At 40.9% G+C, this 27,030-nt stretch overlaps 1 protein-coding gene across 1 annotated transcript in view; it reads right to left on the bottom strand.

The window, feature by feature from the left end:
• Window positions 1–27,030, bottom strand: part of FAF1 (Fas associated factor 1) — a 305,001-nt gene that overhangs the window by 7,337 nt on the left and 270,634 nt on the right. The window contains exons 16-18 of the mRNA XM_077823839.1: window positions 25,351–25,431; window positions 23,952–24,029; window positions 15,894–16,109 (exon numbers count right to left, since the gene is read on the bottom strand). Of these exons, the coding sequence (XP_077679965.1) occupies window positions 15,894–16,109; window positions 23,952–24,029; window positions 25,351–25,431 (375 nt within the window). The remainder of the gene's footprint in view (window positions 1–15,893; window positions 16,110–23,951; window positions 24,030–25,350; window positions 25,432–27,030) is intronic.

Below are 27,030 nucleotides of genomic sequence, written 5' to 3'. Positions count from 1 at the left end.
ACAATAAATCGAAAATGGGTGTTGTTCAGTTTTGCAATTTTATAGAGAATCTTGTGATATTTGGGACTTTTCTTCCAGCCTTAGCTGCTCGGGCCATGTGATTACTTGAAAATCTCAACTTTTTTTTTGTTTTGTTTTGTTTTTTAAGTAAGTTTCTAGCCCTTGTAGTTGCTGAGAAAATGTTGAACATGTAAACCCTAACCGCTACAACACCAGAATCCAAATAAAAGGAACCACATATTTATTATTTTTAAACAGGTCTTGATTTTTGAACAAATATCATGAGTTTTTGGGGCCTGGCTTGTGATTTTTTAACATTTGGGGTTGGCATTACAGTAGAACCTCAGAGTTACAAACACCAGAGTTACAACTGACCGGTCAGCCACACATGTCATTTAGAACCGGAAGTGTGCAATCAGGCAGCAGCACACACGTGCACACACATGCACACAAAAAGCAAATACAATACAGTACTGTGTTAAATGTAAACTACTACAAAAATAAAGGGAAAGCAGCATTTTTCTTCTTCAGAGTAAAGTTTCAAAGCTGTATTAAGTCAATGTTCAGTTGTAAACTTTTGAAAGAACCACCATAATGTTTTGTTCAGAGTTATGAACATTTCAGAGTTACGAATAACCTCCATTCCCAAGACGTTCGTAACTCTGAGGTTTTACTGCACTGCAAAACAGTGTTAGATCTGCTCAGTGTTTGATGTCCTTAGATCTTTTAGTATTTTTTAAAAAATAAAACCAAACATATTCAAATGGCATCAGCAAGTTTTATCTTTTTATGCAGTCGTGTATTGCTATAGCTCATTTTTACAGCATAGTTCCACCGCAACATATGTGGCTTTCAGCAACTTTGGACAGAGCAAATTAAACAAGTTAATAATAAGAGTTTGCATTTACATCGTAACTTTCACCCAAGGATCTCAAAGCACTTTACAAACATTAAAATGGTCATTGTGAATTAGGTATTATTATCCTTACTTGACAGATGGGTAAACTGTAGCATAGAAAGATTATGTCTTTTGGCAAAGGGTACACAGTGAGTCAGCAGCAGAGTTGGGAACAGAACCCAGGCATAGTGCTGGGTGAATAACTGAGTTTTTAGTTCAGTGGCCGTTCTGGGGGAAAATATAATTGGTTTGAGTTGAACTGAATCTGAATTTTTTCAGAAGCTTTGGCGAATAGAAAAGGCCTGTTTCAGGTCAGTTCCAGAGCAAGGATTTGAACCTGGGTCATCCCAGGTGAGTGCCTTAATCACTGGGCTAAAGGTGATAGGGGAAGTGCCAGGGGGCAGCAGCACCACCTCCTCTTCTACCTCTACCTCTTTCGTCTGTTTTGTGAACCGCTGAAACTGTTCATGTCAAATTCACCAATAATTTTAGGTTGATTGAAACGGCATTTTTGTTGAATAAAATATTCGCCTGAAATATTTCATCCAGGTCTACTCGGGAGTACTGGCTCCCATGCCCTTGTTCTAACTTCTAGATCACACCCTCTTGCCCTTTATTATATCATTACATTGTGTAGATTTGTTGCAGAATAGTTAGAATGAACTGTTAGCCTGTGTGTGTTACAGACTCCACAAAGTTCTGGAGAAGTTTAGGAAGCAGATTCACAGAGTATGACTCTTTCTTTTATGATGACCTATTGCACTGAACTGAATGGAATTCTTGCACCACTGATTTCAATTGGATGACATGTAGTGAGAATTATAGTATGTAGTGTTTGATCTTGCATAAAAGTATAATGTACAGTAAGAATGATCCAAGCGATACTGTACATGGTGAGATATGGGTAGTGTTTTGTCCATGGATGTGACTAATATAACAAATATTACAATTAAAAATGATAGAAACCAGCCTATTGATCTGATGGCATTTAATGAGTAAGATTTTGAATCCTTATCACTAGAGGTCAGAGAGCTAATGCCTTCAACTTGAACGTTTGGGGGGGAGGGGGCTGGAGGTGGGGAGAGAGGAGTGTGCATTATGCCACTGCTGGGGCACTCTGTCTACAGATGGAGTTGGATAAGAAGCAAGGTTGGATACAGGGAAGGAAGGTTCTGCTGGAGGCCTAGTGTTCTAGTCAAATAGGATTGATAAGGGATAAGAAGGGAAGATGGGAATTTGGCCTGTCAGAAAGGTTAAAGGCTCAAATCACCCCACTTCTCGTGCTTAAACTTTGAATTTTAGTTGCCGATTGGATCTGGTTAGCTCAGAAGAACTTAACTGTCATGGAAAATCCACAAGAAATTCCACCATGTGATGTCATATAGCTACACACCTGGGTCATCAGCAGGTTTGAGGGATCCAGGACACACACCTCTGCCACTTGAGCTAACAGAGTAACTGATAGCAGCAGTAGGTTATCATTCTTTATGTGGGCCAGCATTAGGGGTGAATGGGACACTTTGCCAGTGGGTTTCATTGCTGGCAGCAGAGGAATAGAGACACTCAGGAAATTTGGGTTCTACTCTATGCTCTGGAGAGGAATGTGCTCTAGTGGGCAGACTTCTGCCCATTGTTCCCAAGTATGACCCTTTCTGCCTCATCCCCTCAAAGTCCCGGTCCCAATCCAGTCTCTCCCCCACAGCTAGCTCCTTGTCCCAGTCATTCCCAATCTCCTTGTTCAGCAAGTCCTAATCTCATATCTTGGGATTCTCCATCCCACTCCCAGTCCCCATCAGCTCCTTGTCACTGGTGCCCTTGCCCAGCCAGTCCCAGTTCTACCCAGCTCCTCATCTGTTTTGAGTCTCCACTCCCCAGGAGACTGGTCTCCAGTCACCCCAGAACCCTAATTTCCCATCTCCACTGGCTTCATGTCCCACTTTCTCTCCTTGGGCACCTCACTCAGTATCTCTCCCACCTCCCCTCCGCAGCTCCTTGTCCCAGTCTCTTTATCCAGTCAGTCCCAATTCTCCCCCACAGCTCCTCATCTGATCTCCATCTTTCTCTCAACTACTGGCTTCTGCTTCCCCCATTTCCACCCCTAGCTCCCAGTCTCCTTTCCCAGCCAGTTTCCCTCCAACCCCCAGTCTCCTTGTCCTGCCAGTCACAGGCTCACCCAGCCTCTCAGTCCCAGTCCTCCTGCAGAGGCAGTCCCAGTTTCCTGCCCAACCCAACTGCCAGTCCTAGCTTCCCTCTCCGCAACCTGGCAACCTCCAGTCCCAGTCTTCCTTCCCCTCCCCATACTCCTTTTCCCAATCTAATCCCCCAAGCAGGTCCACCCTTTGTCCCCTCTGCATTAGAATTGGGCAGCTTCCTCCTCTATGCTGCCAGGGATGTCATTGAGAGCAGAGGAAAGACTGCTCTCAGAGCTGGTCTACACTGACGCTGTAAATCAATTTAAGTTATGCTAGTTCAGTTACATGCTCTCCTGTCAACATAGCTTCTGTCTCTCAGGGAGGTAGAGTACAGACATTGATGGGAGAGCGCTCTCCCATCGACTTAGCGTGTCTTCAAGAGACCCGCAAAATCGACACTGCTGCATCAATTGCAGCAGTGCCGATTTAGCCAGTAGTGTAGACATGGGTCAGGTGCTTGGACCTGTGCCGGCCCACAGCAGCAACTGCAGGGAAAGTCCTGCTCTTCCCAGGATGGAGCATGCACAGTGCAGATGGAACCTTCAGGGGATTTAATAATAAAACAGCTGGGGCCAAGTAATCTCATCTGTACAGTTTCCCTCACACCTAATGAAACTGATGCATGTAAATCAGCTGTAGAGTAAGGGTGGTGATTTGTTCAGTTACCTCTGATATCACAATGGTCTAGGACTCTTTGCATGGCATAGATACATGCCTAACTGTATCTGTACACCTCATGGGTGTGAAGTCAAAAGGCTAAGGTTAAAAATTGGACAGTGACAGACTGCAAATCCTAGTGATGATTGAACCTAGTGATATTCTGAAGAAAAAGTGGTCTCAGTCATGCTTTTAGCTGTTTCTATTGCTTCACATTGACTCATTAGACTTTCTAGGCTTCAGAGTGACACACGGACAGAGTGACAATCTTGGAATCGTACTATAGTTCAAACAAATCTCTACTGAGCACATGTAAACTGCAATTTTTCAAAGGCTTATAACTTGGCCAAATTTGGACAGATTTTTTCAGGGGCATCAAAAGAAATGTACATCTCTGACACAAAGGCTATCCCCCTGCCAAATCTCAAGTCCACAACATGTAGGCACTAGAGTTTTTCAAAGAAAAGGTCACCAGAAATTTCTAGTGTGTGCAAAACAATGTATTTTCCTTAGCCTTGTTCCTGGCAAGGGTTGAACCATTTGGCTGAAAATTTCCAAAAATTTCAGCCTGAGGCAGACACCCGGCCTGGGAAATTTCAGTTTGAGCAATTGAAAGATTAGTAAAGTTATAAGCATTTGAAAACAGGTTGGACAACCTTTGCATTAGGTGGTGCTACCAGCCACACCTATAATAAACAAAACAAACATACAAAGGAGCTTTCAAGATGTGACCAATCACCATCTTGACTAATTTGCTTGCATGTTGTATCTATTGGTTTTCTTAGATTATAAGATCTTTAGGGGAAGGGTAATTTTGGATAATAATGTAATAAATAATATTTCCTTGCTTTTACAGGTTACATTAGACCCCCAGTGAATTTTAATTACTGCCTTTTTTGTGTGGGAAGGACAGCAGGTCATAAAACTTCCCTTATCTTGTTGGACCCCCTTAAGACCATGACTAAAATGAGAGCTGGTCTATACAGGGTTTTAAGGATTTCACCCATCCTTCTGAAGGAGGAGCCAAGGGAATGAAAAACAGGTTGTTCCCCAACATTTCAATGTATGCCAACCTTTTCTTCACATAATCTCATTACCTCTCCTCCTCATTGGCAGCAGCCAGCATCCCTCCCCACCCCCCCAGCAATTAGAAAGGCAGGCGGTCATTAGAAAGACAGGAATGTTGCTCCACATCAGCCACCAGGGGACGTTGAAGCTCAGTGCGTGCTATACCATCCCTCTCTCGATGCTGAATCCCATCTCTGCACTGCTCCAATACTTTTATTTTGACCAAATTTGAATTCTCAGCAACAACATTTCCTTTCAGGAGCGGGGAGGGGAAAGAGAGAGAGAGAGAGAGAGAGAGAGAGAACTCCCTGGTGTCACAGAAGTTTCCACCAGGAGCTAAACAAACCCGATGACCATCCAATCAAGACTCGCAAGCACTACAAGAGCGCCACAAGACGACACTCTAAGCAAAATATAGTGTTTCCACATAGACCATTAGATGTAGATTGGTGAGAAAGTACTGGTCAGAAATGGGATTTATATGCATTTAATTATGATTGTATAGGACAAAAATCCAAAAGGGTTTTTAATAAAAGTTCAAAGGATGAAGGTCTCAGACAGGATAGTGATGAGCACTATATAAAAACATGACTGACAGAATAAATAACGTACACAGGATTGCGTTTGCAATTTAGTTTGATGTATTTACTTATCCAGTTACCAAAACAGCAGGAGATCATTTCATGTTCTAGTAACCAGACAATGCATTTTTAATGTCTTAATGTTACCAAGGCTCTTTATGGGTATTTTGATACAACATTTTTTTCCTGTGTGCAAAAATGGATAGAATGAATGTTAAGCATGAACCACAAGTTGAAAAATACAAAGTGTCTTAAGGTATGTCTACATTCGAGCTAGAGGTGTAATTTCCAGCTTGGGTAGACGTTTGCATGCAGCTCTGATCAAGCTAGCTTGCTAAAAATAGCAGCGCAGCCACCGTGGCACAGGTGGTGGGATTGGCTAGCCACCCTGAGCACAGTCCTGCCCAGGTCCTTAGGTATGCACTCGAGCGGCTAGCCCATCTTGCTGCCACAGCTAGGCATCTGTTAGCATGTTAGCTCAATTATAGCTAGTGCATGTACGTCTACCTGAGCTGGAAATTACATCCCCAGTTTGAATATCGACATAAGTTTAGAAAGGGCCAGTTTAGCCTGGATCATGCTATAATCTAAAGCAGAGTTCCCCAGTTTCACTACAGTATACTTCCCCCTGCAATCAGATAACGTACTTGGGTCTCTCCTGAAGCAAATATCTTATAAACTAGCGTGCTGCGGGATAAGAGGGCAGGGAATGGTGCATTTGGGCAGAATATTTTACCCTGTAGACAGTAGAAGTATTCTTGCTTGTTTGCCCTGAGCCCTGCCACACGGGGCTGAAGCAGAAGCTGAGCAACTTAGCTTCGTCAGGCGCCCTATGGCATGGGGCCATGGACAATTGCCCTGCTTGATGACAGGTTTCAGAGTTGCAGCCGTGTTAGTCTGTATTCGCAAAAAGAACAGGAGAACTTGCGGCACCTTAGAGACGAACAAATTTATTTGAGCATAAGCTTTTGTGAGGTACTGAATTCCACTGCATGCATCCGATGAAGTGAGCTGTAGCTCACGAAAGCTTATGCTCAAATAAATTTGTTCGTCTCTAAGGTGCCACAAGTCCTCCTGTTCTTTTTGCCCTGCTTGCTGTACCTGAACGCTGGCCCAGGGTTTTTATATGCAGAAAACCAAGCGGGGCATGGAGTTTTTATCACACGTTTGGGGGGGGGAGGGGGGAAGGAGGGGCTCAGAAAGAAAAAGGTTGAGAACTCTTGTTCTACACAATCTGAAGTTTCATGCGGGAGAATACAAAGTTTTTAACATTTAAACTGTGTGTTATTTTTAAAAAAAACAAACAACAGTTCCTATTTTACATAACAAGAAATATGAATGATTAAAACCTACTGAAGAGATTACTTGGGTCAAATTAAATTTTTTCTCCACTTGCAGAAATCATGACAAAGAGGAAATGTGCCGTTAACCATGCAATAAAATGAAAGAGTTGTAGGAGCCTCTTAAAACTTGAGAAAAACATTTATTTCTCTAGCTGATTTTGTCCTTGAAAAACATTGATTTATGTCCTAGAGCTTAAAATGAAGACAACTTTTGAGGTTTATTTTAATGACTTGTTCATGCTCCAGGACCATCAATTATATTAGCACAGGTCTGTGAACAATTTGTTAGTTAACTAGGACTACAGAATTAGTCCAAGGTTTATTTACAAACATAGCTTATAAAATTCAGCAGTGGAGTAACGTGAATTTAAAAATATATTTGAAATCCAGAAAATGTGTCTCATCAGATAACTTTAGATAGATCAAATACTGGGCCCAAACCTATTTGTTAGGTTTCTTTATGTCTTGATTGTTTCATTTTAATGGCTTAGCCCCTTGATACCAGAGCATGATCTCCAGTGACAGTAGCAAGCACACTGTAATTTAGTAGTGCAGTGAAGAATTCCAATCCTAGCTATTATCCAGTGAAATGAGCATCATCTCAGTGAAGTAACATATGATTTGAGCTGACACGTCAACTTTTTACACTCTGAATCCCCTGTCTCCATTAAAACAGCCAAAGGTGCTGCAGAAGCTCTGTAACCAGCTGAGCAGGCAGGCAGTCCTCACTGAAGCTTCTACAGTGCTGCTCAGTACCAGTATGCTACTGGATATGAGCACAATATAGTACAAGTCCTTCCACGTATGGCTGAGAGCATTTCTTTTCTGCACCCTGCTCATTTTTTCCCAGTGTTCCACCAAGGTGAAGGGAGGAGAAAGGAAGCTAAATCCTAAAGCTGTTCCTGGACCTAGGTCTTTTTGAGGATTGCACACTGTCTAATGAGCTAATAGCTAGACTATTCCTGGAAGGCAGCAGTAGCTCTGGAACTGCCAGTGCCATACAAACTCTTCTGGAGCATCCAGCTCACAGGGGAGAGGTGCAGGTTATACCATCCCATAGGAGGAGGTTATGTGCTTGCCTCTATGTTTCTGGCTAGAAATACTGACTGGTGCAGGGATAGATATGGCCCTGCCTCCTTTGGGATGGCTTCCACCACAACAGGTACTGCAGGACATTGCTCTTGGGGGAGCCCAGGGATTGTGCTCATGCCTGGCCCTTGGAGGGGACATAAGGTACATAGGGAGGGTGGTGATCCTTCCCCTACCTTATACACCTATGCAATGATCAAGAACAGCCTGGCCCTACACCTACTGAAATCCTGATCAGCACCTGTCTTGACTGGATGCACTGTACAGTGTGGGTTAGATTAAATTTATTTTAGCTTTTAGGAGAAACAGATTTTCCCCCTCCCCATTTTTTCAAACTGCTGTTGGAATTGGCTAATTAAAAGGATTTAAACAATCTTAACACTCTAAACAGAGCAAACTGGTTCTGAATTATTAAGCAACATTTTAGATGCATTTGAGTAACCTTAAGTGACTTAACTGCCACCTGATCCTAAGCTCTGGCTCAAATAAATAAATGTGAAATACTGTAGAAGTCTTAGCTTACTAAGGCTTCCAGATACAGTAAATAAAGAGCTTAAGTCTCCAGTACACTGTCTGCAAAAGACTCTCTAAAATAAATGGTTTACACTGGTGTACACTTAAAGTGGAAATTGAGGGCAGAAAAAACCTGCAGGATTTAATTTTGATTTCCAAAGGAAACTTGTAAGCACAGAATGTACAAAGCTTTACCAATGCCCCTGCCTGGTGCTATGGGGTGCTGTATTGCTGGAGGTTGGTGTCTTTCAAATACCATGAAAAACCAAGGTCAGGAACTTTCTGGTTAGTCATTAAAGATGCCATAATACTTTTGTAAGGACAGGCTGTTAATTCTGATATCCTGGCCAAATTTCAATCTGGCTAATTGCATTCTGTTTACTTAAACTGTCCCCTGTAGTATCCATTGGATATGGCATCCTTCACTTTCTGATCTAACATGTCAAGAAAGGCTTGCTCTGTAAGATGTACAAAGGCCTCAGGAAGACTTCTGAAGACTGCAGACTTCTCCACTGGGCGCTGGATGGATTTTGTAGCTGGTACACTTGGTGGACTATCGCTGAGGGTACCTGGGAGGGCCTTCAAGCTGGAAGAAGGCTCATGGAAAGGCCAAAAGCTAAGTGGGTATTGCTGAAAGAGCAGACTCATGTTTCTAGGGCTAGCTCTGCTTTTTGCAGTGTTGTTAAATAGCTGCTGTGTTAACATGCAAGAGGTGGGTGCATTTCAGTGGTAGGTAAAGGGATTTTTGGAAGGAACCATAAAAACGTAACATGTAGACCGCGCGAAAGCCAACAAGCACATTTCACATCAAATATCAAAAGGGCATCCCCCTCCTTTAAAAAGGTCTGTTTATATACACACAGCCTTTGCGCGTGCATGTCATGAAAAAGCTGCACAGAACTATATTCACAGTACACGTCGTATAGTAATCATCAGGCTAAGCTTGTATTTACAATACAGATATTTCTACACCAACCACTTACGTGGCCAGAAAAAACAAGCTTCTTCAAAGGTATTAGTCAGGAATCCACTAAGCAGCCAGATTCACTGGTGTGAAATATAGCATTGGGCTTGGCATCCAATTTGCTATGGCTGCAGTACTGAAGGAAAAAGGTGGTTAGTATTCACTTCGTGTCAGCGGATGGACAGCATAGTCAATGAGGAAGTCCCAGTAACAAGCCGCTGCACGTGCTTAAATGCGTTGGAATGTTACTGCTGTTTTTAAACAACAAGTAGTGTCTAGAGAAGGTTAATCTGTGTATTTACTCATGTAGAAGTTTGTATTTACAGTAGGTTATGATTCCGACTTTAAGTTAGCCAAGCATATCTGTGTAAACAACAGGAATATAGAACTAATGAATTTTTATTTACTGGAGATGTGGAAATATTTCAACAACATTCTGTTGGGGCATCTGAACTGAGGGCGTTAAAAAGAGTATTTTGTACAGCTGGTTGAAAATTTTCTGAATGAACAGTTTTCTTTCAGAAAACGCTGACAAAATCAAAACGTCTCACAGGAATGTATTGATTTTGTCAACATTTTCAATGAAAAATTGTCAAAGAGCTTTATTTTGACAAGGTCAAAGTCCTGCATTTCATCTTTATTGTTTCAACTTTTATTATACTTTATAAAAAGCTGAAATAATGAAGTCGAAATGAAGCGCTTTGACCGTATCAAAATAAAGTGTTTTGATAAAATCATTTTGATATCCCCCAAAAAGCTGCGATAAGGGTAGACACACTGTCCATGTACCAGAAAGTGTTACAGGGACTAACTGTGCACAGTATTTAAATACAGGAACAATACAGTGTAAAGAGCAAAAGGCTTGTTTTTGTTCTGTTTTAAGTAAGTTGGAAGACCTGTAACATGGGAGACATTTTGAGATTGCTCTTCTTCACTTTGGTTCCACTAAAAATGGGATTACATGCTTAGATGGAGTAAAGTTAATTAGTGATTAATAGGATTCCACACATGCTACTTCAGACTGTGGCTAGAGTATTGTTTCAGCTGCATTGGTGAATATTCTTTGTTATTTTGAGAACAATAGTAAAATGAATACAAGAAATGGGACGTTTCCTGTTTGTATGACTCCATCCCCTCTTGGGCAGCAAATTCCCAAGGTGAATTAGGATTCCCAAAGTGTATTAAGATGATAGAAAAATAAAGTGAAATGCTTTCATTTATACTAAAATTAGAGTGCTTCTTTTTAGTACGAGAGGGGAACATGTCTGAAAGCTAAGCTCCAAGAAGTAACCTAATTAACCACACAAATATGAACTGAAGCATTAACAACAGAAAATGAATTCACTTACTGAATGAAGATTCACATACACCTACTCTCTAAACAAAGCAGCAAATTGTACATACACAAGTGCCAGAAATTACACTCATGTTTGATCACACATTTTCATGCAACCAAGTCTCTGAAGTCTATGAATTATGGATACTGTATCATAGAGAAACAATTAATACATTTTCCTTCTCAAATGCAATAAAAGATATTTTGGTTTAGCATATAGTGTATCGTCGTCATTGCATCCACTTGTGACACACATATGGGTGCACTTTACATGGTTCAGATTAAGAGAAAAATAGCATTCCCCAAATTTAGGGAGCAAATATACTATGACCATGCACTCGCTATCTAGTGTATTGTGACAGGGAAAACCGTATAGCCAGTAGGCTAAATGCCAGTGACTCCAGAATTTGCATTTTAAACATGGCTAGGCTCAGGCTTAGAGGTATTGCCAACGTAATAGTTATAGGGGTCACTACTGAGAACACTATATACCCATAGCTTGAGGTACCCTGTTGGGATGGATACCCAAAGCATACAGAGCTACTTAAACTTCAGCTCATGATACAACTCACACCCCGTATATTTCAAAGCAGATCCAATTTGAAATTCATGGTACAGGGTTGTAAGGGATAAGGATTAAAAGGGCTTTTTTTGAAAATTTACATAAAAAAAATGTCCCAAGTGAAAACCTCGTTCATCCTTCCACCAGTATAAATAATGCCGCTGCCAGCACCACGCTTTTCATCAGTACATCTCAAAGCGCTTTACAAAGCAGGTCAGTGTCATTAATTCCTTTTTCCAAGTGGGGACACTAAGGGTATAGTTTCAAAGTACCATGAAAACCTGCTCCCATTTTCTATGGCATTAATGGCCAGATCAGAGCAAGCCAGAGGGGTAGGCAAACCGGATAGCCACCTTGTGTGTCAAAGGATAGGGAAAGCAGTCGAATTAGTGATGGTTGCTTGTCCCCAATTGTTTCTCTACTTTCTATCATGACAGCAATTACTTAAATAGCAAGTGCTTTATTTTGGAGGTCATTAATTCAGACTGACTAAAGGTACAATGTAATACTTTAATACAATTAATTGTCTAATATCTGGTCCTAGGCAAAATTTCACACCACGGTGAATGATCTGTGCCCTGTACAGTTCATACCTATCCAACTTCATAAATAATGTTGTTGTGTTTTACTAGTGTTCAGATGTACAACACTTTCACATTAAAAGGTGGAGAATTTTACCCCCTCCTGCTGCCTCTCACTCCCAGCCCCATCCCCCCCCACAAAACAGGTCCTTCAGAATCACAGCCCTATATGCAAACTACAACTTGACAAGAAATGTATTACATAGCAAGGAGTTAGAGGCTGATCCAATATACACGCACGATTTTAGGAGTGCATCCTGTAACTCAGCATTGCATGCCCTCCTACTGTGTATAGGATACCCTGGAGTTTATTATTTACAATACCCAAATGCCTTCAATATTGGAATTAGGTCGCTCTTCTAAAGTCATAATCTGAAATATTTTTACCATACATCGTTACACATGAGACTGATATAAATCAGTTTATTTACTAATAAAAACAGCAAAAGGCCATCCAACCTAACATGTCTGCTTCCTTTAAGTTTATTTTAAACCAACCTTCCTACTGCCATTTAATCTCCTCTACCATTCTTTTGGCACACAAATCTAGCCACCTCTTGAATTTACTTAGGGCATGTCTTCACTAGCAACGTTAAAGTGCTTTAACATGGCTGTGTAGTCGTGGCACCAGCAGCACTATAAAAAACCCACCCCCACTGTCTACACCGTCACTTTAAAGCGGTGAAACTCGCAGTGCTCAGGGGGGGTGTTTTTTCACACCCCTTGAGTGAGAAAGTTGCAGAGCTGTAAAATGGCAGCGTAGATAAGGCCTTATATTCATTGCTTCATTCGCTTTACTCTTTTTACTTAACATGTTTTTACTTACGTGGGTTTTACCCAAGAACCTAACTCATCAACGTACTTAGTTTTCAGATGATCACTCATTAATCCACTACCAATGTGAAATAATAATAAATTCTTTGGCTAAATTTTTCCAACTTTTCTTCATCTTGATACTTATATAGCAACTCTCACCATAGTATCTAAAGCCTAAAGCTGACTCACTGATTCCAAAGGTTGCCACAGGTGCTCAGCAACTTTGAAAATTAGGCTATTTATTTAGTTGCCTAAATATGATTTAGGAGCCTAAATGAAGGCACCCTATTTTGCAAATCTTGGGCTTAAGGTTTATGTAATGCTTTCCATCTGAAGATCTTAAAGTGCTTTATGAAGGTGGGTATATATCAGTATTTCCATTTAATAGAAAGAAAACTGAGGCAGAGAGAAGTTAAGTGACTTGCCAAAGGTCACACAACTGAATCAGTAGCAGAATGGGAATAGAAGCCAAGTTTCCTGACTCCCAGGTCCTTTATCTATCCTCCTCCTCTCTTACTTTATGTAGCACTTTTCATCCTGAAAAATCCAAAGAGATCTATCAATTTTATCCTTATTTTGAAAGGTACAATACGGTCACTGATGTCTATACTCTTCTAATGAGAGCACTGCTAAGCTAACAGGATCCCTACTTTGTATTTAAAAGCCATTACCTGGGGCTAGGTAAACTGCTTAACATTGTCCATACTGGAAAGAGTACTTTTCTCCATTTAATGAGGCTGCTGTTCTGAAGCGCTAGGGAGTCTCATATTGAAGATGCCATTGTGGTGGGTTTTTGTGGGGTGTGGTGGGAGGCTAGTCTGTGTGTCACGTAATTAAATCCTTGCTTCCTTGGAGCTCATACTGTAGTGGGGCCTGATGGGAAAGGGGAGCAGGATTTAGCTCACTGCCTGGCTTCTTGAGAAGAAGTGGAGGGGAAGGATCTGAACACTGCCAAGTCCTCTAACTGGTTTGCCCCTTAACATTCTTTCTCCCCATTGATTTCAGGGTGTTTGAATGGTATTCTTGGGTGCATCCCATTATGGAATTGATATTACATTGATAGTTTGTGCACTGGTTGTGGTTTGCTGGCTTCCTAACATGCGTAGGGTTGATGCTGAGATTTATGGGATTGGAAGGCATTTCTCCGCCTCCCACTTCAAATCTGTTTCTCCTCTCCAACAGTTATAAGTACCTTCAAAATAAAAGTGCATCTATGTCTTTTTCAACATCTCTTAACTGCCTCTTTGGACAGATTCTGTGATTAGAAATCAGTTTTTCTGCCTTTGAGACATGGCTCAAGACAAGCCATCAGATATCTACAATCCCATTCACAGTTATGTCACAATCATCATAAATCAAGCCTGCTCTCAAGAGGATATGTTTGTTAAGTACAAATATTTCTAGAGCTTTTTGGGCGGGTTGTAATTTAAGATGACTTTTACAAACTAGATACTAATCCTGAAGCAACAGATGGCTGTTACAAAATGGCACTGCAAACATTCTGAGTTGAGTCCTATCCTGAGTGAACTTCCTGTGGAGGAGGAGACAAGGGTGGACCGAGCAAAGCGTCCCACATAGTGGGCTCTTATGGTGCAAAAAGGACATAAAGCCAGCTTAACCAGCCATCTGAGGATTTCTCCGGCATGCGCAATCTCCAGGTTACAGAGCTAAACTCCCCACCACCACAGCATATGGGGTGTGTGGCTGGTATGCTGCCAAGCCCCACCGCTCAGTGACTGACTTAACTTGTACTGCTGTCTGCACCCTTTCCCGACGTCAGGTTTTGCACTGATCACAACTCAGCTGGACACACAGATTGGGCCCATTGCCTTTTATTTTAGTAGTAACAATTATGCTATAAACAAAATCTAAGTTATAATTCAGCAGACAATAACAACACCAAAAAGTATCTTCAAAGAAATCTAGTATAAGAAAAGCTCTAGTGACCAGAATCCATGGCAGGTTTAACCACAGATAAATTAGCAAACTTGAGGATCAGGGAGTTAGTACAGCCTATAATGATGGTCATTCACACCCGATAGGACGTCATTATTTTTTGTATACACTTCAAAAGAAGTTTTAGGTAAGAATTAAAAGTGGTTATTTACTTGATTTTATGGATTACATAAGGGATAGATGAATAGTTTATCAGGGATAAGTGTGCTAAAGTACCCGATAACTCATTTATGGTTTGACAGAGCCCTTTCTACTCATGTCACAAATTACATCAAGCAAAATGGACATCAACAGGAAGAGCAGAACACCAATCTGAACAACAGAACTTCATGTCCAGGAGAGAAAATGAAATGATGCTCACCAAATGAACTTTGGGAGTATTATGCTAAGCAAGAGGGGTTCTACTTTCTTTTAAAACGGGGAATAAAGTTTTTGGGTCAAACTCTGGTTTTGGATGTGTGTGTCCAGTCCTCACTGAATTTGACCCTTTACATTTTTTGCTTTAGAATTTTTTCCCCCTCTGCCACTGAAAGTCTGGATTTTCTGATGTAGCTTTTTATATAACAACATGCCCTAGGGCAGTGGTTCTCAAATTTTTTTTGTCCGCAGACCACTTGAAAATTGCTGTGGGTCTTGGCAGATCACTTAATAATCTTTCCAAATGTTTGTACCATTAGTTAACTATTGTAATAGTTGGATAAAAGCGCTATATAAAAAAACCCTTAATAATAATTTCTCTCCCCTGCCACAGCAGCCCCCAGGCTGGGGCTGGAAGGAGGGGGTCTCTCCCCCACCACAGCAGCTACAGAGCCGAGGCTGGGAAGGAGGACCGTCTCTTCCTGGCAGACGCAGCTCTGGAGCTGGGGAAAGTCACCTCTTTCTCTGGCTGCTGCAGCCCTGCACATCCAAAATTCCCCCCACGCCCTCTTCTTTCCCCACTGCCCCCTCCCACCTACCACCATTCCCCCCAAGGTCACCAGCTCACCTTACACATGCGTCTTCTCCACGGTCCAGGCACCAGGCCTGCGCGTCTCCACTAAGTAAGCGGGTAGCCTTCATTCTCTTGTGTGCGGCCGCCCAGGCGCGCACCTTTGAGAGAACTATCCACGGACCACCTGAATGAAGCTCATGGACCACTGGTGGTCCACGGACAACAGTTTGAGAACCTCTGTCCTAGGGCTCTCATGTTAGCTCCTGACTTGCTTTGTGTCATGGAGCTTGACCATATTACAACATACCAAGCCAACCTTCATCTTTCATGCTGTAACATACATGCCATCTTGATACATACAACTAGGAATAAGGAGAATTTATTCACAGAAGGTACGTTTACTTACATCTCTCCTTGGAAAGGTGCCCAGCAGCTTGAACTCTTCCCAAGGGTATCCCTTGGAAGCTACAAAATCAAAGACAACCTGCAGCTTACTGCTGGCCAGGAAACGCCGCTCAAAGAACTCTCCGCTGGGTGTTCGGATACGCAGTTTGCTGACTGACTCAGTGCTCTCTTTTTTTGGCTCTGGAGGCAAAGACTGCTCTAGAGATAGCCTGATAGCCTGAGGAAAGAAAAAGGACCATTTAGCTTCAACTACTTAGGCATGGGAGTTTTTCCATTTTTCATGCTAGAACTCCGAGAGGAATCACAGGGCTCCAGAACTTTAGCTGTGCTTTTTGTCTCAATGACAAAACCATTTTTGTGCATTTCTTAATAACAGCCCACCAGACAATTAATTAAAATAAACCCTTCCTTTATAACACATAATTAAACCTACAGTTTACTGCATGATGGAGATAGGAATTTAATTGTTTGGCAAAAAAGCATCAACATTTTTGATTGAGGGAATAACTGTCAAGTGCTCAACTGCTTTCTTAAAGAGTACAAATTAAAGGCATTAAATACATTTATTTTTGTAAATACTTTTTATTATCAAACTGTACTCCTCTCGGCAAAATAACTGACCATTTGAAACTAAGGAATCTCTTCCTCCCCCTGACAGCAATTCACAATGAAAACAAACCCCCTACCTGTTAGATTTACTAAAAATACTTGTAACTAAAATGCTCTGATTGGGATATTTCTTCTATATATTTAAGGCATACAGGTTATTTAGCGTATACGAGGCACGAAAGTGGGAACAGCCATAGTCATAGGAGGATCAGCAGGGAAAAAGGCAAGGCAAAAAAGTTGATTTTAAAGAAGAGATTAAAGGAGGAAAGGAAAAATGCTATCCACAGAGAAACAGCTCCAAGCACCAGGATTCATTTTTGCTGCAACAGCTACAAGAAATCAGCCAATATTTAATGGCTCGGCTGAGGGCAGAGTGGGAAAGTCTTTATTTATGTGAATATAAATAATAAAAAGTAATAGCAAAATTTTTTTTGTACATCAGAAGCAGGAAGCCTGCTAAACACCCAGTGGAGCCACTGGACGATCGAGATGCTAAAGGAACACTCAAGGACGATAAGACCATTGCGGAGAAACTCAATGAATTCTTCGTATCGGTCTTCACGGTGAGGGAAGATTCCCAAACCTCAGCCATTCTGTTTAGGTGACAAATCTGAGGAACTGTCCCAGATTGAGGTGTCATTAGAGGAGGTTTTGGAACAAATTGATAAACTAACCCGTAATAAGTCACCAGGACCAGATAGTATTCACCCAAAAGTTCTGAAGAACTCAGATGTGAAATTGCAGAACTACTAACTGTAGTCCGTAGCCTATCATTTAAATTATTCTGTACCAAATGGCAGGAGGATAGCTAATATGACTCCAATTTTTAAAAAGGGCACCAGAGGTGACCCCGCCAATTACAGGCCTTCAGTACCAGGCAAACTGGTTGAAACTATAGTAAAGAACAAAACTGTCAGACACATAGATAAACATAATTTGTTGGGGAATAGTCAACATGGTTTTTGTCAAGGGAAATCATGGCTCACCAATCTACTAGAATTCTTTGAGGGGGTCAAGAAGCATGTGGACAGGGGGAAATCCAGTGGATATAGTGTATTTAGATTTTCAGAAAGCCTTTGACAAGGTCCTTCACCAAAGGCTATTAAGCAAAGTAAGCAGTCATGGGATAAGAGGGAAGGTCCTCTCATGGACTGGTAACTGGTTGAAAGATAGGAAACAAAGGGTAGGAATAAATGGTCAGTTTTCAGAATGGAGAGAGGTAAACAGTGGTGTCCCCCAGGGGTCGGTACTGGGTCCAAGTCCTATTCCACATATTCATAAATGATCTGGAAAAATGAGTAAACAGTGAGGTGGCAAAATTTGCAGATGATACAAAACTACTCAAGATAGTTAAGTCCCAGGCAGACTATGAAGAGCTACAAAAGTATCTCTCAAAACTGAGTGACTGGGCAACAAAATGGCAGATGAAATTCAGTGTTGATAAATGCAAAGTAATGCACATTGGAAAACTTAATCCCACTATACATATAAAATTATGGGGTCTAAATTAGTTTTTAACCACTCAAGAATGATTTTGGAGTCATTATGGTTAGTTCTCTGAAAACATCCACTCAATGTGCAGCGACAGTCAAAAAAGCGAACAGAATGTTGGGCATCATTAAGAAAGGGATAGGTAATAAGACAGAAGATATCATATTGCCTCTATATAAATCCATGGTATGCCCACATCTTGAATACTGCATGCAGATGTGGTCACCCCATCCCAAAAAACATATACCAGAATTGGAAAAGGTTCAGAAAAGGGCAACAAAAATGATTAGGAGTATGGCGCATCTGCCATATGAGGACAGATTAATAAGACTGGGACTTTTCAGCTTGGAAAAAAGAAAACTAAGGGGCGGGGGGGAGTATGATAGAGGTCTATAAAATCATGACCAGTGTGGAGAAAGTAAATAAGGAAGTGTTATTTACTCTTTTTCATAACACAAGAACTTAAATGAAATTAATAGGCAGCAGGTTTAAAACAAACAAAAGGAAGTATTTTTTCACACAACGCACAGTCAACCTGTGGAACTCCTTGCCAGAGGATGTTGTGAAGGCCAAAACTATAACAGGGTTCAAAAAAGAACTAGATAAATTCATGGAGGATAGGTCCATCAATGGTGATTAGCCAGGATGGACAGGGATGGTGTCCCTAGCCTCTGTTTGCCAGAATCTGGGAATGGGCGACAGGGGATGGATCACCTGATGATTACCTGTTGTGTTCATTCCCTTTGGGGCACCTGGCATTGGCCACTGTTGGAAGACAGGATATTGGGCTAGATGGACCTTTTGTCTGACCCAGTATGGCCGTTCTTATAAAAGTAAGCGAATGTAAACATGTATCTAAAACATATATATATTTGATTGTCTTCTTATTCACGCTCTGTATGTTGCTTGTCTCCTTATATGGTAGCTCTTTGGGGCAGGAATTATAGCTACCTGTGAATTTGTTCTCGGCCACGATCCTAACCAGGGCTTCCAGGAGCTAGTATAACATGAATTCTGTGGCCAGGTTTTCAAAAGAAGATGCCTGCTAAATTAGTTTGGCCTGATGTTCTAAAGGAGCCTACATTCAGGCACCTGTTGGTAAAAATCTTAACAACAATTGGGGTGATATGAAAAAAGGCACAAAAGAGAAAGATTTTTCAAAGTCAGTTAAAGTGCCTAGTTCCCATTGATTTTCGATGGGAGTGAGGCACTCAATTGCTATTTGTGTCTTTGAAAATCTCCCCCATAGTCATTTAGAGGGAGAAACGAATTACATGAAAAGGACAGAATGGGGCAGAGGCAAGGGTACAAGATCATTTAAACAATCTGCTTCTTACATGCAGACACTGGGAAACATTATATCTCAATATAAATGATTATACATAGAGCTTCACATGGGCTTTTGCAATCCCAGGCATTTTCTGTGTGAATCCAAAAGAGTTTTTTAATGTTCTTGTGGCTCAAGTTAATTTTTATGTGTCTGCTATGAGATTATATTTTAAATAATATAATTAAATAGATTCTATTTCCTTTCTCTCCTTCCTCAACCACCTGCTTACTTTCTTTCTGTTTTGACATTTCCTCACATAGTATAATAACAGATGCTACATTATTTACTGAACTCAATCAATTATATTACAGAAAAATAAACAACAGTAGCTCATTAGAGCTCTTTTCTTTGTGCAAAGAATACCTAGCTCCCCAAAGTAACCAGTCTCCAAGGCTTCAACATAAAATGACAATATACAATGGATATTCCACCCCAGTGAACCAAGTTAGAAAACAATTATGAGCTGGATAACATTAGCAACGCTTGGATCTGAATAAGCAAGCTGAATTTTGTTGATAAAAAAGGATGTTCAGTCTGTGAATAGATCAATAGCCAGATTTCAAATATATGGAACTGAACATAAAGCCCCTTATGTAAGCAAACACTGTTACAGAACAACGGAATATAGGTAATCCGTACACTTGAACATAGGGAGTGTCAGTAAACAGCATTGTTAAAATCTCTTTTGTTTGGCTGAGCAAACAGATCTTATTCTTTTCATTATTACAGTTTGTATTAAAACAAGGAAGCTCAGGTATAGTTTTAATCGTGGACTGGTTTTTCTGCTTTTACGTGAGAAAACAGTTTCCAAAAGGCCAGGGTAGTAAGCACAATGCAGCGGACGGGAATTATTGTTTCTATGTGTTCACAATTACTTTTAAAGAGAGAAAGAAAACACACTAATTACATGAATTAGAAGATAAGCAAGGCAATTTCTTAACAGTCTTATTGCTGTTATGCTACAGTACTAGTTTACGTGAGTTCAATTACGTGAGTTCAACTGCTAATAACTTTACAGAATGCAACTTGTTAATTATTCACAACAGAATTCTCATATTCCTATTTTCTGCAAGACTCCTCTAGTGTCCCTCTAATGGTCTCTTACCTTAACTCCCATTATTGACTTTTGGTAGCAACAGGAGGTAAGAGGACAGCAAATCCGACAGTACAGTGTAGAGAAAAGGTGGAGCATCTTATGCAAAACACTTAATACTGTAGTTCTGACTAAATGAACTATTCACAATATAACATGGTTTAAAAGTTCTGGAAGCACTTAAATATTTCAGGTTCTTAGATGATTTATCTTGGTCAGAAAGATGTGTGCAAGGTGAATTGTTGACACAATTTGCTTGTCAAGTTTATCTTCGAGAATAAAAAATTATGTTGGTTACCTACTTTATTTTTTTGCAGTTGTATAATGCAATGTTTCCATATATCAGAAAAGAACATAGTACTGAAATGTCACCAAATATACATTTAAAAAGCCACTTCAGGGGAGAAAACAAAAAACAACAACAAAGAAAAAGAAAGGAAAGGATGCAATTTAAACAGGATTTCACCAGTTCCACAGACTTTAATCATCTGGAAAATGAAATAAAAACATAATGCAGATTTCAAATGTCTGCAAAAAGAAAAGAGACAGATCAAGAAAATTATATTAATGAATAGAAAAAGAGGGGAAAGTATGTTGGTTTATATATTTATATAGCATTAGCAAACAAACACACCCCACGAGGATGCAGATATATCAATGCTTATTATTAATAAGGCTCTTATTAATGATGGGTGAAATTCTAGGCCCCACTGAAATCAATGGCAAAATGCCCATCGTTTTCAATGGGGCCAGGATTTCACCCTTTAAGTTTGCACATCTATAGCACTTTTAATTTGAAAGTCTCATTCAAGGATCTCAAAGCCCTTTTCAATCATTAACTGACTTAGCCCCATCTCACCCCTCGGAGAATGGATAAACATAGGGAGCATTTCATCACCCACTGACATGCAGTTTTATTTTGGGTACTACATGATAGCTGTTTTAACAACAACGCAGCGGTTGATGACATAGCTAGCTGAGCTATGATTCTGTTTATTTCACCAGAACTCCTCTAAGGACTGATAGTCTCATGTACAGTTTTTGTTTTGTTTTTGGGGGGAGAAGTGGATGTGCACTATCCCTTTTTTTAATCACTATGTTATACATTTGCCTGGAGATAAAGAAGAAGAAAAAATTACTGCTGTGTGCAGAACTTCATACACATTACCCTATGACTGTTTTAGCATGCGGGAATATACTGTACTGGGAGATCACACTTTGGACAAAACAGATTGGGACAATGGACTAGTTGTGAAACCCCATAGAACCCCCAAAACAAGCTTTTACTGGGGAACTGTTAAACAGGACACTTGTGGCACAGTCTGACAAAAAATTACATGGCTGAGTCTGACCATACGCAGCAGGAAAGTTGGGCATCCTGGATTAGATCCTGCAGAATCTCTGCTGGACACCTGTACTTTCAAACTCTTCACACCACAGTTGCATTTGGGGAACAGTAGTTTCCACAGGGAGTGGTTTATCCATCCACTCAGACTAAGGGAATGGAGCACACATGTATGATGGCTCATATCTCACAAATTAACAAATTGTTCCCATGAGATGCTTCCTGGAGAGGGGCCAGTTTGGGGCTGTGCTCAGGTACACATCAATGCCTCTTACAGGGTTGATTTGCCATCTTTTGTAGCCCTTGTACCTGAACGGGTATAACAAGAGATTAGTTATTGGTTCAGCAAGAACTAGTGCCATACTTCATTGACTTGGATTTGTAAACAAAATTGTGGCTTTGTGGCTTAACACTTGTATATTTCTCATTAACAGTGTACTTTGAGAAACATTCTAAAGAGTTAAATTCACTCATCTTGCTTTGCTCTTTTTATCTCCTAATTTTTCCAATGTTTAACCTCATTAGTTTATCCTGCAGCCAATATGTTTAATCACAATGGAGAGTTTGCATCATTATTGTGACAGGGTTTTTGAATTTTCATTGATACCTTGGTTTTGGGGGGACAGACTTTGGCATTTAAGGTCTCAGTCAGAGACTAAAGGTTTCTTTTCTTTAAAAGAAATTTCAGGATAAATTTGATTGACCATTTAAAAACTGTATTACTAGTACAAAGAAAATAATTGGGATTTTTGTGGGCTTTTGGTTACTTTTATCTTAAAATTAAAAAACTGCTTCATTCCCCAAATTAAATTATGCAAACCATTTGTTCATAGTGCTAACTAGGCTCCAAGATATTTGAAAACAAAAGTAAAGAAATCAATCCATAAAATGAAAAGCAACTGAGATACTGTGTTTTAAAAACTGGTATCTGCAAAGACAATGTTTGGAGCTTCAGACACAGGACCCCTAATTTAAGTAACTCAAAATGTTAATGCTAATCTCATGTTTTATAATTTAAAAAGTATGTTCTTTTCCATATAAAATAATAAAATATAGGTGTATAAAATATTTATTATATGAACTGATGTTAACTGATCACTCGGGCTGAGAGACTGTCACTGTGATTTTTCCTAAAGCTCGCAGATTAATCATTGTCTTCCTTGCAGCTACTCATAGTTAGCCCTTGGATCCATGAAACCAACTGCCAAAGATCCCTCTAAATTGGGGGGGGGGGGGTACTGTGGCCCAATATGTATAGAATGATGTCATTTGGTCTGCAGTGGGTAGAGCCAAAACTATCATAAGCTTCCTCCCAGCTGCATGAAGCTAAACTGGTCCTGCCAGTCAACCAATGGACTGTCTTGGTCTCGCTCAGTAGAATGGCCCAGTTCATAACGCAAAGATTGAGAGTACGGCACTCTTGCATTCTAATCCCAGCTCTAATGCTGACACCCTCTGTCACTTAAACTGCAGCAAGGGAGGTTTAAATTGAAGATTAGGAAAAACTTCCTGCAAGGGTAGTTAGGCACTGGGACAAATTGCCTACGGAGGTTGTGGAATCTCCGTCACTGGAGCTTTTTAAGAACAGGTTGGACAAACCTGTCAGGGATAGTCTAGTTATTGCTTAGTCCTGCCTTGAGTGCAGGGGACTGGAGTAGGTGACCTACTGAAGTCCCTTCCAGTCCTACACTCCTATGATTCTATTGTCAAGTCACTTAATTTCTCAGACTCAGTCAATACCCCTCCTGTGTAAAATGAGGGCACTAATATTAATCTCCCATCCACTAGGGGTGTGATGATTATTTAGTGCAGTGATCAAAGTGCTAATAGGCCTGAATGCATACAAACCCCCACTTTATCAAAGATGAGGCGTTAGACCTCATGAGACCCTGGTGAAGTAGGTTATCCATGTAACAAACAAGGAAACTGAGGCAGAGAGCGCTTCAGACTTGCCTAAGGATAGTGGAAGAGCAGCAGATAATATGAGACAGAATAGTTAGTGGAAAAGCCATAAAATCATGTTTTACCCAATAAAGTAAAACGATCTATAAATGTTATCCATGTCAGATTAAAGTATGTCATAGGTATTGAATGCCCACACAAAAAAATCTTAGTCAGCTCTGAGTGATGGTTGCCAGGTATCCCACCAACACAAACTCTAGAAATTGCCCCAAAAGGCAAAGTGTCCCACCTCACGTTCTTCCTCCTGTTCTTTTCGAATCTGCTCCAAACGAAACTGCTCTGCTTGTTCTCTCTCTTGTGCTTCCCTCTATTAAAGAGAAAGAAACAATCACATTTACATTCAACTGATAGCTAAACAGCACAGCCCATAGCCCTGTGCAAAAAAACTGCATTACCCACATGAAGGAGAGGAAACTCCACAAATGTTTCTTTTTCTGCTGGGGTAGGAGTGGTTTGTGCAGACCTGCCAGAGACAAGGGGCAGACTGCAGCTGTCACACCGGGTTCCACAAACAGAAGGGGAAACAGTGCAAATTAATACAGCCTCAGACTGGGAGGAGCTTCTGAAAGATTGGGGCTGAATGGGAAGTATGCCACAAAGGTAGTATCCTCCCCTCCTGCTCTTTGGTGGGTGCATGCTCCCCTCTGCATGCAGATGGGGAGAACACAAGCCCCTTAATTCTGGAGCAAGAATAGGAACATAAAGGAACAATAGAATACTACAAAATTTGCAAATAACTACACATGTTTTCATTCAAAATCAGTATCTTTGTATATAGATTCAGTGGTTATAGATGGAAAAGACCTCTTAGATCAAGTCATCTCCCTGCGAGGACAGGATAGAGGCTCCTTGACAGAGAGCATATCACATATTAAATTAACCCTGCAGTGGATCCTAGTCATAAGGCCAAAGGGAGCATTGTTACACAGGTCAAGCTTTTTGGCCAGTATGTGCATGTGCCATATTTAAATGATATGATAAAGACACGTGAACCCCCCAGCCCTCAATATTCCACATATAAAGCATAATAATGAAAACAGTCATCTGAACACTGTGTACGTCCTCATCAGTGCACCACATAAAACATGTGCTTAATGAGCAACACAGATTCTGAGAATTTCCAAACTTCAGCTACATAAACTACTGTGCTAAGCAGAAGCAACTACCCATGAAGACTTCCTAGTCACACAAGGTGAAACTCACTCTGAGTATTCATGCTCTGTGAGGGGGGAATGCAGAACAGATGGCAAGGCAAGGTGACCCCCCATCCCTAAACCTAGGTCAGGCCTGCCTCACAACCCCCATGGCCACTATTCCAGTCTCTTGGTTGAAATTGTTACCACAGACCCTACATGTCAGTTGTGTGGGCTATTGGGGCCACTGGATCTGTGTAAATATAAATCTGTGGCCTCTCTCTTGGCTTGCCCACGATGTGGCTTTGTATGCTGGCCTGTGTGGCTGGTAAGGAGTTTTCCTTGGTGTGTAGGGAAGCAGAACCCTACATGGGGCTGAAGTGGTGTGGTCCTCCAAAACTAGGTGAATTTCATCCATTGTGAGGACATGCATATCCTGGCATTCATGAAATTACTTCCCAACACAGCAGGGGATATTCTTCGCTATGCACACACCTTTGCTCTATCAGCTTCTAGTGAAATGCGGTAAGCTTCATCCTGTTCTCTCTTCACATTCTCTCTGGCCTCACGTTCATCCTAAAATAAAAAAAACCAACAAATAATTAATAGACCAATATAGTTTCTTTTATACTCACTGGCACTCTTTAGACCAAATGTTTTAATAGTAATTTGGTTGCATTACTTCTGCTTCTGCTTGCAATAGAGGCCCACAAAAGTGTTTCATGGTCAACTTTAGGTTTTTATATATACATATGTGTGTGCACGCTTGTGTGTGTGTATATATGAGTGTGCGTGTGTGAGAGAGAGAGCAAACATGATCTGCCTGATACAGTGTTTAAATTGGTCCATTATAAATGTATAATTATCTAGATTTAGATAAATTGTAGGTTTGGGAAAGATGTCCTCATGAAATGAATTTTACATTTCAGATGGTGGATTTGCTGTTCACTGTCCAATGAAGTTGGCTTCAGGCACTGGCTAGTCCCACCCTTTTAACCTACAAGAGAAGGGCCTGTTCCCAACTCCTTAATCAGGTAAAAATCCCTTTGCCTTCAACAGGTTCCACTCCAGGCTCGTTATTATTAAATATTAATGTTATGGTATTGCCAAAGGCCCCAACCCCCACTGTTCTGTACAAACACAGAAAAGAGCCAATTCCTGCCCTGAAGGGCTTTCAATCTAATGGCACAAACAGACAGTAGGGTGAAGAACTTTGGAAATGAACCTGCTGAAGAACTGGCCAGCTTAGTTAGTTACATGGATTGTAATTTCTTCAACTGGAAGTAGAGATGTGGAGGAAAGGCGTAGGAAAAGGAGCCCACCCCTCTCCATCACTGTGCACACCACCATCATTCTCCCAGTCACCCAGGCCTGCAACTGTGGGTATCATCTTTGATTCGACCCTCTCACTGGACCCACATATTCAGGCCATTGCTAAATCTTACAGCTTTTTCTTACACAACATATTTTAAAGTCTGGCCTTGGCTCTTTGTCCACACAGCCAAAACTCTCTTCTGCAACCTCATCATTTCAAGTCTTGGCTACTGCAACCTTGGTGGTATTTTCCATCCAAAGGGGGATGTGAGGAGAACTTGGGGGGATAGGTCAAGAGCACAGTTCTGGCCATGCTGAGCTGAAGATAATGATTGGACATTTACAAAGAGATGTCAGAAAGACAGGCCAACATACTAGACTGGATTAAAGAAAATAGCTCATCAGTAGAGAGGTAGATTGGTGAGTCATCAGCATAAAGTTGGTAGTGAAAACCGTGCTTGTGGATAAGAGCACCTAGAGAGAGGGTGTAAAGAGAGAAGTGGAGGGGGCACAAAGGACAAAGTCTGGAGGGCAACCCATAGAAAGGGGTAGGGGGAGGAGGATGACCCACCTAATGAGTCAGTAAAAGAATGATCAGAGAGATAGAAGAACCATGAGAGGACAGAGTTACAAAAGCCAGTGAAGTGCAAAATTTCAAGAAGCTGGGAGTGGTCAGTGGTGTCAAAAGTCACCAAGAGGTCAAGTAGGATAAGGATGACGTATAGGCCTACAGATTTGACCAGGTACAGATCATTACAGTTATTTCCCAGGCAGACAGATGATGGACACCAGATTGGAAATAGTCAAGAACAGAACTGGATGAAAAACACCAGAGAGCAGTTGTAGACATCATGCTCAATG

This window comes from Eretmochelys imbricata, chromosome 8, assembly GCF_965152235.1.
Source record: "Eretmochelys imbricata isolate rEreImb1 chromosome 8, rEreImb1.hap1, whole genome shotgun sequence".
NCBI lineage: Eukaryota > Metazoa > Chordata > Testudines > Cheloniidae > Eretmochelys > Eretmochelys imbricata.
The sequence above is the reverse complement of the archived record's forward strand: the minus strand, read 5'-3'. Positions and strand labels throughout refer to the sequence as shown.